This window comes from Labeo rohita, chromosome 2 (genome assembly GCF_022985175.1).
Source record: "Labeo rohita strain BAU-BD-2019 chromosome 2, IGBB_LRoh.1.0, whole genome shotgun sequence".
Taxonomy (NCBI): Eukaryota; Metazoa; Chordata; class Actinopteri; order Cypriniformes; family Cyprinidae; genus Labeo; species Labeo rohita.
In genome coordinates, this window is record NC_066870.1 from 22,154,131 (window position 1) to 22,167,650 (window position 13,520).

A 13,520-nucleotide genomic window follows, 5' to 3' on the forward strand; every position below is an offset into this window, starting at 1 on the left:
AACTAAGATCACAAGAATAACGCTGAAATACTACTAGAATAAAGTCAAAATATTTTGAGAATAAAGTAAAAAATTCTTTCAAAAACGATTTTATCACAAAATACAAATTATAAATGTGTTTATTTGAAGTTTATAGCAAGATATAAAAATAAAAAAACATCAGAAGGCATGAAAAAAACAGTATTGCTTAATTTAATGAAACGAATGCCTTATTATTGTAATCGGAAAGATAATTGACTTACACGCCACTTAAACTGAAGCGAATACAGAAATCCGTCATTAAAGAGAGTGAAAAATACATTGTTGTAAGACATACTGTTCGTATTTTGCTATTAAACTGACTCTCAAAATATTACAACAACTTTATTCTCAAAACGTTTCAACTAATCTTAGATTTCTCATAATCTTATATATATGGCATTAAAACACCATTGTATGAAAGTGACTGAAAAGATGGCTAAAATAGAAAAATTAAAGTTAGTTCTGAGCACCATTTGTTTGCATTTTATTTATCCACCTTATTTTTCAATGCAAAAGTAGGCCTATGTGTGAGAATTCCAGTTCATTAGCCAGTATAGTGAAAAATAAATAAATAAATAACGTGCAGTAAATGGTAAAACTCTTTGCACTACAAACCAGTGTGTTCATAATTAAGATAACAGATTAAAATAGCATTGTAAGAACACCAGTTTGCAATATCAAGAAAAATAAGCAATACTTTATGACATTCAGACATTTTAAGAATGACCTTAGGGTCCAAAACTGTTTTTGGGGGCTACAGCATACACTAATTTGTGTGCCATTTTGCAAAAATAGACAAACCAGCCTTAAAATAATCAAATGAGCAGCCTTAAAACATTTTAAAAATGACACCAGTCACCAGTAAATAAAAGAATGATTTAATAGATTATATCTCCATTTCAAAAGCCTTATTGTACACAAATTATTTTAATTGTCCCAACATATAAGAGCAGCTCTACCTGAACTGCTTTACTACAGTTTGAGTCTGGCAGATAGCCAGACGAGCCCCGCTTGAAACTCAAACACCATCAACTCAACCCTCTTACAAGCAAGCCCCAGTTGGACACTGGCAGCATGCACATGAAAACAAAAATAAGAAAAAGAGGACAGGCACAATCAGCATCTCTAGTTTTCTTTTTAAAAAAAATCAAATATATAGCATATTCCTATCTGTGACACAAGCATAAACTTGGTGCAGATGAAAAAATGGCAAAAGTGATGGAAAAAAAAAAATAGAGATAACCGCAGAGATGTTTCTCTGAAATCACAGCCTTCAGCAAACCTGAAAAGTCCAGAAATCCCAGAAGATGTTGCCACTGGCACTGGTGAGTGAGCAAGTGCAAAGAATGTGTATCTGTATGTGCGCAAACACGTATATGCTGAATATGTGTGGACAGACACAGCCATCAACGGCGATACACCCCAAACGCAACAAAACTAAAGAAGATGGTGATGCCCACGAGTGAGGCGGTGGCAGGTGCAGTGAAGAACTGCCGGTACTGGATCTGGAAGTACCAGAGCACAGACAGCATGAGCACGAACAGAGGCACCATGAGGCTGCCCACGTTGAGCGCCACATGCACCTGGTCCGCGGCCCGTGCCCCGGCAGGCATGGCCCGCGTGGCATGCTGTGAGATGTGGCAGTGCAGAACACTGTTGTCGGCCAGGTTGAGGGAGGCCAGCGTCTGAGCGTCGTCCTGAAGGAGCTGACCCTGGTAAATCAGACGTACCTGGTGCTCCTGTCCAGCAAAGTAAGTCCTGAAAATATAAGCAAACACATACATGTTTATATATACACAAATACAAACACCTACACAAGCTGCTCAACTTGTTAAAGCATATTAAATTAGATCATCCTTGAGAATATTAAAGTATAAGAAAAGAAAATCTATGGTCAAAAGTATTCAAACACATAATTTCATTTGTAATCTTCAAATGAGTGGAAAAAGGAAGAAAATCAGGAATAAGCATAAAAAATGTATTTAGAATTATTCATACATGTAAAAAAAATGGCATAAAGGAATGATACAAGACTGCTGCACCTTAAATTGTTGTCAAAAGCAAAAATGCTACAATGCACATAAAAGAAAAGTAATATACATTTATTCAACAGTTCTTTCTGGTCCTCAAATCTGATTGGTTGAGAGGAGTGTGATATTCCAGTGATAACAAAGCTCCAACTGTTGAACCATATAAACGGTTTCACTCTTTTGTATCACTCTGCTTGCAGTATTTCTCACAATGAGTGTCATGGCAGACACCCAATTAATTTTAGAAATAAAATGGAGAAATTAGTTTTAAGAGTTTTTTTAGACAAGAGTTTTCTTGTTTTTGCTTCAATGTTTTGGGAGATGTGAGCTCCACAGTGTCAGTGGCTGCTCAGCGCTCATGAACCCACCAAGAGCAGTCTTACCTCGGCCAGAGCTTCTGGAATTTGCCACTGGCTCTGATGCCTCTATAGTGGTTAAACATGGAATTTGGGCAAATCTAACAGGCAGTCTTTCAGCACTATTTGGTTAGTTGGAGTTATGATATGACTAGAATACTAGAATATTGCACTCCTCTCATCCAACCAAACTGGGCAAACAAATGTTACATTTGTACATGTGTCTCATACACACACACACACACACACACACACACACACACACAGATATATATATATATATATATATATATATATTTTTTTTTTTTTTTATTCATATATACATATACATATTTATATACAGTTGAGGTCAAAGGTTTATACAGAATCTGCAAAATGTTAATTATTTTGCCAAAGTACTACAAAACACATGTTAGAGAAAATAACAGTTGAATTTATAAAAATGACCTTTTTCAAAAGTTTACATACACTTGATTCTTAATACTGTGCTCTTACCTGAATGATCCACAGCTGTGTTTTTTTTTTTTTTTTTTTTTTGTTTTGTGATGGCTGTTTATGAGTCCCTTGTTTGTCCTGAACAGTTAAACTGCCTGCTGTTTTTCCGAAAAATCCTTCAGGTCCCACAAATTCTGTTTTTTCATCATTTTTGTGTATTTGAACCCTTTCCAATAATGACTGTGATTTTGAGATCCATCTTTTCACACTGAGGACAACTGAGGGACTCATATACAACTATTACAGAAGGTTTAAAGGCTCACTGATGCTTCAGAAGGAAACACAATGCTTTAAGAGGAGGGGGGTGAAAACTTTATGAATTTGTAGATCAGGGTAAATGTAACTTATTTTGTCTTCTGGAAAACATGTAAGTATCTTCTGTAGCTTCTGAAGGGCAGTACTAAATGAAAAAAAAAACCTATGACATTTAGGCAAAATAAGAAAAATGTACACATCATTCTGCTCAAAAGGTTACACCCCCAGCTCTTTTCCCTCTGAAGTGTTTGCGTTCTCAAAATCATAGTCATTGTTGGAAAGGGTTCAAATTCACAAAAATCGTGAAAAACCCAAGAACCTGAAGGATTTTTCTAAAGAACAGCAGGCGGTTTAACTGTTCAGGACAAACAAGCGACAACCATCACTAAACAAAAAAACATAGCTGTGGATTCAGGTTAACAACACAGTATTAAGAATCAAGCCTATGTAAATGTTTAAATGGGGTCATTTTTATAAATTCAACTATTATTTTCTCTTGTGGATTATATGTAAACACTGTTTATGCAAAATATTTTATTCAGGTCAGTGCTACATAAGTGTTTTGTATGATCCCTCGTATTTTCTTACTTTTACGGCTATATATGGCTATACATCACTTTTAGGGATTCTGTATTTGGTTCCTTTAAAGAGGACTCATGTAAACACCTTTGAAGAGAAGCTTTTTCTTTATGCATCAGAGCATGAGCAAAACATTAATTTGAAGACAAAACTAATTGTTTGTAGTTTTTGCACACCCTGTTCAACATGAGAGCTGCTTATTCATTCTGATTTTATTCTAAGCTGTCATAACTTTGATATAGTAAAATGAGATTAGATATTAAACGTTTACCATATCACAGTTACAATGTCAAAATTGTTAGAGTACGATTTGGTGTGTAGCTTCAGACAAAAAAAAGACAATTCAAAAACTCATAGCCTTCAGCAATCCAAAAAAAGTTGAGAAAAAAAAAGTTTAGCAGGCACAAATTAAATTCTGTCATCAAAAAAATGCTGTGCTGATGCATTTTAAACTATTTTAATTGAACATTTTTGGGGAGTTTGGAACATCTGAAGCATTTGCAAAAAACTGAATGAAATAGTGTTTTAAATACTATCATTAGCAGAGAATGTAGGCATTCTGTAAAGCAGCTCACTGTTTAAATTCCATTTGAAACTCAAATTTAGCACATAGTGACTGTGCAGTGATTTTCCTTGTAAATACAAGCTGTCTTCCCAATGAATACCTTTTCCACAACTAAAAATGTTCCAATATGACCTCTCACCTAGCAAAAGGGTGCATTCACCTACTGCAAACATGATGTGGACACCCACATACTCAGTCCCTCATATTCCACTAGACATAGAAGACACTAGACACCTTCTGCCTGATTTTAATAGAATGGTGCTGCTTGTAAGAATGGATAATTGTGTCTCATGAGGCTCAAAGAGGTCTCTTTTTTTGGTTCACTCTTCTGACTGAAAGCATAGTGCTACAAACTGCATAGGAACAAGTACTGGTGTTGGAACAAAAGGTCTCTGGCCGGTAACTGTGTGTGGGTTGTTGCTGCAGACATTTTCTTGGCAGAAACTCTTATTTATTGACAAAAGTGTATAAGTTGCCTAGTGACAATTAATTCAGCAGGTAGCCAAGGATATAACCCATAAGCAAAAATCTAATAAATTACAAAAATGCACTCTGAAGAGCATGAATGGTCACTGTTTAACTGCTATCTTGTTATAAGCATGAAAACAGAAGCAGCGCAAGCACCATTTAAAATTGAATTGAGAATGCCTTTTTGTTTAAGTTTTGAATTTAAATTAAATTGAGGTAGCAAACAGGACACAGAGCTGTAATTTCTTTAAAATGTAAGGACATAGAAATAAAATGAACTAAAAAACAAATGTGCAAACTAGGAAATTATTTTTCCAATACATTTATATGAAAAAAACATAAAAAAAAAAAAAACACACGAGTGCTCTCATGAGTGTTGTTTGCCCAGTTGAAGTTCTGAATTTAAATTTAATTTAGGTAGCAAACAGGACACAGAGCTGTAATTTCTTTAAAAAATTAAGGACATGAAAAAACAAATGTGCAAACTAGGAAATTATTTTTCCAGTAAATGTAAAAAAAACACATGCTGTCACACGATTAAACATAATTAATCAAATCCAAAATTAAATTTATTGTTTATATATATATATATATATATATATATATATATATATATATATATAAATATATATAAAAAATATATATATATATAAAAATATATATATATATAGGTGTGTATGTGTGTGTATTTATGTTTACAGAAATACACAGACATGCTTGTATGAATAATATGTTGTTTATATATTAAAAATATGAATATATAATATCACTTATTTGAATATAAATATAAACATGTAAATACAAATGTTTTGTATAAATACACACTGTATGTGTGTGTATTTACATATATATATTATGTAAACAAAAACGTATTTTGGATGTGATTAATCACGATTCATTGTTTGGCAGCACTAAGTAATTTAAAATAATTACAGCACATCACATGAAAACTAATTAAATTTTAAAAATGAAATTTAATTACTTTTTTTTATAATTAGCATATTTAGGTCAAAATGGTTTAAACAACATGTCTTAAAAACTACTTATTAGGTAATTCAATTAAGACAAATTATTAAATAACATTTATATGAAAAAAGCATAAATTATCTAATAAACGTTCATATAAATATATGAGTAAAATATTTTATTAATAATATTTAACCCTAAACCCTAACCCTAAAATAAAAAATGTATTTAAATGAATTAATTTTATTTAATTATCCAATTCTTAACTTTTGAATTGCCCAGCCCAGATGTTAAACATCTTGCTTTTACTATCATGTTTCCATCTATGTGCCGTAATTCGTATGCTGCCTTGAGCATCTTAATCTTGCATTATTCCAATACTTTTTGTTAAGGTTAATTTTCAGCTGCTTACCGTTTAATGTAACCAATGGTGTCTTGAGGATTCACCTGTGCTGTCCTCTCTGTATCATTCAAGAACTTCAGCCTGAGCACCATGTTTCTTTGGGTGTCATTCGGTGCATCTTCGGCCGAAGGTTGTGTGGCACTTGGGGCGCTGGTTGGAGTTTGAGTCGAGGGACCCGCCGATTCCCGATGTCTCAACCCATCCCTTCCAATCCCTGCTTCTTCCAGGAGGCCTCCGTCACCTCCTCCAGCCCTGCTACCATCCGGGGACTGCCCCGCCGCTCCCGCTTCTGTTCCAGGCTCGCTCTTATCGTTCTCCCTGACGCCGCCGGGCGACGAGTCCGAGTTGCCCGGGGGGAGCGGCTCCTGGCTGTCAGTCTCTGTGGAGGGGGAGGTCCCTGGGCTGGGTGAGAGGAGGTGTTCAGGGGTTTCAACAGTGTGAGTGGAGGCCCAGGCCAGAACCAGGACGAGCACCAGGAACACCACTCCAAAGAGCAGGGTGACCTCATCACCCACCCCCTCTATTAGAGCCATCCTGGTCTGCTGTGTCCTGGACTAAGGCAACTTCAGACTAGGCACCTACAGCACATGTTCACAATTACTGATGACATTCCTGCCAGTTCATCATTTCATTTAAAAACATGGTCTACATTATGCATCATTCAGGGTTTCTACAGTTTTAACCAAATTTCTTGACCTTTCTAGTTAATACTAGATTCCACAGAGACTGCAGGAGCCAATTTCTATTAACAATTAAAATGATTATCATTTATACTTACTGGTCAAGCACTTTTTGAGGTAAAACTTCAATCATTTATGTACACTACAGATATATAAATACCTTTTAAAGATTCTTTTTTTTTTTATTTCAAAATACACATTTTGTTTGCTAAATAAGAACTACATAAGATATTTAAAAACTTTCTCTTAAAATTTTTAACACTCAACACTGAATTAACCTGATTAAAAACTCAAGGGTACCACATAGAATAACAGTTTTCTCAGAGGAGAAGAAATTTTACAATTCAATAATGTTTTCTGAATATTTTAAAATTACTAGATATTTGCAGGTTTCTCATTATTGTGGAAACCTTGATCATTTTTTAAAAGACTAATCACATTGTCTGTTGCCTTGGGGGTTCATTTTGCTGTGAAATCTGTAAGTGGAAACTACGAATACAAAGTTTGTATTTGGTAATGGAACCTTTGTGGAAAAAAATAAACGCACTAAACAAACTTCCTTTTTTCATACAAAAAATAACCATAAAAAAAAAAATGTAACTATTATTTAAAACAGGTCAAACATGGTCATGGTCTTTCAGCATCCTAACAGCTTTAAAATATAACCCTAATATTTGACATGTATTAAGATTTAGCCCCTCACACCCCTCACAAATTTTCTTCTACAAACTAAAAATCTATTGTGAAATATTCTTAAGCTACAGTGGGAGCTTTAAGATGTACACCGTTCACCGTCAATTGTTATAAAATATGAGACATATTTTGAAATGGCAAAAGTGATTGAAAGACCTTTTCTCTAAGCAGGTTTTGTGTTTACACAAACTGTTATTATAATACTCAGTAAGTCTTTTTTCCGTAATAACCATACCAGGAAAAAATTCCCATCAAGAGAAATCTTTAAAATTCCTGTACCCTATTCAAGAATTGATGAGTTTTTAATGTTTTCAATGTGGTTCAAATTTGAGCCAGTGATCACAGGCAATAGGAAAGGGATAGTTCTTTAAAGGGATAATTCACCCAAAAACTAAATTCTGTCATTAATGACTCAGCCTCATGTCATTCCAAACCCATAAGACCTTTGTTCATATTCAGAACACAAATTAAGATATTTTTGATTAAATCCAAAAGCTTTCTGACCCTGCATAGACAACAACACAACTACCACGTTCAATGCTCAGAAAGGTAGTAAGGACATTGTTAAAATAATCCATATGACATCAGTGATTCAACCGCAATGTTATAAAGCTATAAGTACTCAAATCAAGTACTTAAGTTAAAGTACAGATATGTATAATAAAATATTATTCCAGTACAAGTAAAAGTACTCCTTTTTCAATTTTACTCTAGTGAAAGTACCAAAGTACTTAATTTATGTACTTAAGTAAAAAAGTACTGATAGATTTATTTTGCAATTTTATATAGGCCACTTAATTTAATTTTATATTAGCATTTTTTTTATAATCCTACTGCTCAAAATACCTGGGATTTTCCCAAAATAACCACTATATTGAGTCAAGATCTATTTTTGTTTGGCTTACATTGACGAGAGTGATGTAGTAATGGTCACTGTGAACGTTACACTGCAATGTACCTGAGAGAAAACCATTTGACCATCTAAATTTCACCAGTGAGAAAAAAAAAAAGTGTTTCAAAGCTTGTTGTTTTACAGATTGTCACAGTTATATATGATACGAGAATAAGGCCTGAAGTTAGGAAGAACATTTGAAGGAAAATATTATTTTTCATAATGATTTTTTTTCCTCAAACATTGTCTGTGGTGTAAAAACACCCTTCAGAAGGGATCACTTCCCACTTTGATAAATACTGCATTCACCATGTTCTGAACAGCACATCCTTTCTTTTTCCTTAAAGAATAAGTCCACTTCCAAAACAAAGATTCACATATAATGTACTCACCCCCTTGTCATCCAAGATGTTCTTGTCTTTCTTTCTTCAGTCGTAAAGAAATTATGTTTTTTGAGGAAAACTTTTCTGCATATAATAGACTGGTATGGTGCTGTATTTTCTCCCTCTACCTAATCCTAACCTCAAAAGTCATTTCAAAATCATCCTGCATCGCTGCAGAAGTTTCGACCCAATCTTTGCAAGTGAACATGCAAAAAAGATCAAAAACCCTTAACAAAAAAGGTAAAACAGCGATATAGGACAGCAATTTTGAAGTTGAGGGAGAAAATACGGTCAGAGTTTTTCAACGTACTCTAACTGTCTGGAGCCAGAATACACATAGTTCAGGGAGAGTAAGACCAGACAAGCGTTTCACATTAAAAAGTATATAAATTATATTATTTTTATGAAAATAAACCAATCATTTCGCTAGATAAGACAATTCTTCCTCGGCTGGGATCATTTACAACTGCATCTGGGATCGTTTGAAGCCGCATTTAAACTGCATTTTGGAAGTTCAAACTCTGGGAACCATATCAGTCCGTTATATGGAGAAAATTCCTGAAATGTTTTCCTTAAAAAACTATTTCTTTACCACTGAAGAAAGAAAGACATGAACATCTTGGATGACAAGAGGGCGAGTACATTATTTGTAAATTGCTGTTCTGGAAGTGGACTTCTCCTTTAAGATGTAATCTTTTTAGGTGGCTGAATAAAAATATTTGGACTTTATATCTAAAAATTGCCTCAACTTAGAACAAGCAAGCTTGTTAGCTAGACAGTTAACATCAGCTAATAATATTAACTTATTTTTAGTATGGTTATGAATAAACATTCATATCTGTCTACTCGGCTAGCTGATATATATATATATATATCTACTGTTGATAAACAAAATAAAAACAGACACCTTGTAACAGTCTGTAAAGACTTATGAACGTGCATGAATTATTTTATTTAACCTGTGTTATTTTAATGTTTTGTTTTTGACCTAAAATCATACAATTTCGACATTAGCAACTTTTTTTTCGCAGCACCAATCGCAGAATTCAGTTCACTGGAGACTCGCTCTAAACGGATCGTTTTAATCAGTGAGTTGTCGACTTAAGAACAGCTGCTTTTCATTATTGGGATCATTCAAATTATTGAATGAATCGTTTGGTGCGATTTGCAAACTGATTTAACAGGTTCATTGAAAAGAATCCGTTTTTTCATGAATCAGACACTGCTTTTGCATCTCGGAGCACGTGATGAGTAATGATATGTTTTATGAAACTTAGTGAAGTAAAAAGTATGATCTTATGCTTTGGAATGTAGTGAAGTAAAATTACTCAAAATAAAACTACTCAAGTAAAGTAAAGATACTTGAAAAATGCACTTAAGAAAAGTAACAAAGTAAAACTACTACACAAAAAGTATTCTCATAGCTTCATAAAATAAAGGGTTAACCACTGATGTCACATGGACTATTTTTAAAGATGTCCTTACTATCTTTCTGGGCCTTGAACGTGGTAGCTGTGTTGCTGTCTATGCAGGGTCAGAACGCTCTCGGATTTTATCAGAAATTTCTTAATTGTGTTCCAAAAATGAATAAAGGTCTCAAGTGAGTAATAAATGACAATTTTCATATTTGGGTGAACTGTCCCTTTAAGACAAGACACTACAGGTGAATAGCATAAAAATGTTATCAATATATATCATCATAATTCTTCAGTTGATTAATCACATTAAGACAACTATTTTGTATTACTTGTTTTCTGAAATGTTATGCTTGAATATGTCAACGATGCATAATCTAATTAAAACTACACTATTTGCAAAGATTTCCAGAAATATGATAAAGCCAGGTCCTCTTTCATCTTTTTTTTTTTTTTTTACAGAGAACTTTTATTACTCCATAAATCAGAAAATACCATCAAGTTTCAACAGCAAGACAAAAAAATTGTCACGTTATTAGGAATTAACTAGTATTTTATCAGGCAAATGATAAATGAACAAAAATTTTGGTGTATGTAAATAATACTGAAGTAAAGAGCGCATGAGCAAAAAAAAAAAAAAAAAAAAAAAAAAAATCTCATCTTGAAAAAGCGTTTAAAAGATGCATTGTAAATGAAATCTAGAGACAGAAATATTGAGTAATATGTATTTTGGATGTTATGGAAGCTAAATACCCCAAAATCTCAAAACCAGCACATGAAAAATCAGTGGTTTTGCCTGTAGTGTCTTCCCTTAGAAAACTAAATCATATGACCATCTGGATCATTTTAGACCAAAAAAAATTGGTCTATAAATCTGATGTTTTTCCACAGCATGACTGCTAAAGCAGAAATAGTCTCGGTGTACAATCCTTTAAACTGTTACAAGCATAAGCCGCAACCTTTGAACAGAGAAGCAGTGAACTGGTCCCTCAGTTAACCAGATATTTCTCCTCTTTAACAGTGGACGTCAGCATGTTTGAGGTCGTATCTCATGCAGCCCTATGACAGCTGCTTTCATTATGCATGCAGTCCACTGCACAGTACATTTCTCAAGTGCAAAGAGGGTATAATATGCTCCTCACAATATGTTTCAAACCTCTGTGACTCTTTCATCCGTGGAGCAAAATAAGAGATGTTAGGCAGAACATTACAATGCTGACAGTTTTAACCACTTTTCACTTTCATAACATCTTATTGCATACAATAAAAGTGAAGAAAAGCTGTCATTCTACCAAACATCTCTTCTGAACCACAAGAAATAGCGTCATACGGGTTTGACACAACATGAGGGCGAGTACATCATGACATACTTTTCATTACTGGGTAAAATATCGCTTTTAAAGTAATACTTTTTGAAAAGGTTATCCTTTTGACACATAAACGACAGGTGGATTTACGCGTCTAAATAATAAAACGTAATGTAAAGGTAAGAATACGAACAGGAAACGAAAAAACAGATGCCAGTAGCCACGTAACCAGCACATACACTAAAAAGTTTATGTTAACTATTTTTGACAAAAACGGCCAATTCTCATCGTTTCTAAAGGCTTGAGTTTGGATCTAATAAGCGTCAGGTGTGTGTTTATTAGTGAAAAGCTCTCCGTGAACGTAAAGGCAGGTGAGACCGCTACGAAACCAGCTCGAGAGCGGCTAACATGCGCTCAACACAGCTGTTTCCTTTAGCTACGCCTCAACTGTACGTGTCCCCGACATGAGTGGAGTTAAAACTTTGTATAAAACCTCCGAAAAATGACTTACCGTTGACATATCACATCGTATGATGGTCCATGATTCGCACCGTTTAACGTCTGCGCTTCCTGATCACTGGCAGAACAGAACGATGCCACAACGACCACTTCCGGTTAAAAAAAACTATCTTCAAAATAAAGGTTTATTGGTTTGAAACAAATCATTCAAGATAACTAATAATCTAGTTAAAAATAAACCATTTTCGATATTATTTATCACGGACAAGCTTTACAACTTTATTAAAATCATTAATGTATGCGTAAATTGACAAACGTAATTCTGTGAGAAAGTGCTTAAAGGGACAGTTCACCCAAAAATGAACATTCTGTCATTAATAACTCACCCTCATGTCGTTCCAAACCCATAAGACTTTCGTTCAGAACACAAATTAAGATATTTTTAATGAAATCTATCAGCTTTCAGACCCTGCATATTCAGCAATGCAACTGACACCTTAATGGCCCAGAAAAGTAGTAAGGACATCGTTAAAATAGTCCATGTGAGGACAGTGGTTCAACTGTAATTTTATGAAACCATGAGAATATTTGTGCGCAAAGAAATAAAAAATAATGACTATATTCAACAATTTCTCACCCAGGACAGTCCTCCGCTGTCATCAAGTCATTATTTTTTTTCTTTGTGCACAAAAAGTATTCTCGTAGCTTTATAAAATTACAGTTGAACCACTGATGTCACATGGACTATTTTAACAATGTCGTAACTACCTTTCTTGGCCTTGAACATGTCAGTTGTGTAGCTGTCTATGCAGAGTCAGAAAGATCTGAGATTTCATCAAAAAATCTTAATTTTTTATCTAAATTAATGGGTTCGAAATGACATGAGGGTAAGTAATGACAGAATTTTAATTTTTAAGTGTTCACCCCCCCCAAAAAAAAAAAAACTGTCAAATTTACTTAATATTTCTTCAGTAGAACATAAAATACATTTTGATTATTGTCTCAACAGGCACCAAAACTGTTAATATCTTTATATTGAGTGATGACTGATATTTCATTTTTGGGTTAACTGTTTCTTTAAGAAAATTCTAACACTTTACCTGTCAATGCAGCTGTGCCAAAATGAGCAGCCACTGCTTTTTAGTGAATACATTTTGCAAGAAGATCATCTAAAGATGATGTTTTTACCGTCTGTCCTTCACACACAGATGCTTAGACGTGTCGGACACCAAATGACAAACTGAGAGCTGCCACTACCACCTGATCAGACTGTGTTAAACAGACTGAATCCATTATGTTTAACAGGCCAGCTTTAAACTCATGCCATAATCTCTTTTAAAGCCAATTATCAGGATTTACATATTCAGTTTTTGAGGTCTTATCCGCAGATTAGACATATCAGCAGTGTTGCTGTTAACAAACTACAACTGTCTGTACTTGAAATTAAGCCGAAATAAAATATTGATAATAAAACATTAATAATAATGAATATTAGATAAAAAGACTAATATTTATTTAAATATCTTCCTTTGTGTTGGTGTGATAGCCTTGTG

General features: G+C 34.0%; 1 protein-coding gene across 1 annotated transcript; it reads right to left on the minus strand.

Moving 5' to 3' along the window:
- Positions 1-883: 883 nt before the first annotated feature.
- tmub1 (transmembrane and ubiquitin-like domain containing 1) lies at positions 884-12,122 on the minus strand. The gene is made up of 3 exons (XM_051095446.1): positions 12,020-12,122; positions 6,148-6,716; positions 884-1,779 (listed from the first exon to the last, which is right to left on the minus strand). The coding sequence occupies exons 2-3, from the start codon at positions 6,669-6,671 to the stop codon at positions 1,428-1,430; spliced, it is 876 nt and encodes a 291-aa protein (XP_050951403.1). The 5' UTR covers positions 6,672-6,716; positions 12,020-12,122; the 3' UTR covers positions 884-1,427.
- Between the last annotated feature and the right edge of the window lie 1,398 nt (positions 12,123-13,520).

Coding starts and splice junctions, on each gene's coding strand:
- tmub1 (XM_051095446.1), bottom strand. CDS start 6,671: ATGGCTCTAATAGAGGGGGTGGGTGATGAGGTCACCCTGCTCTTTGGA. Junction 1,780..6,147: donor ACCATTGGTTACATTAAACG/GTAAGCAGCTGA, acceptor TTATATTTTCAG/GACTTACTTTGCTGGACAGG.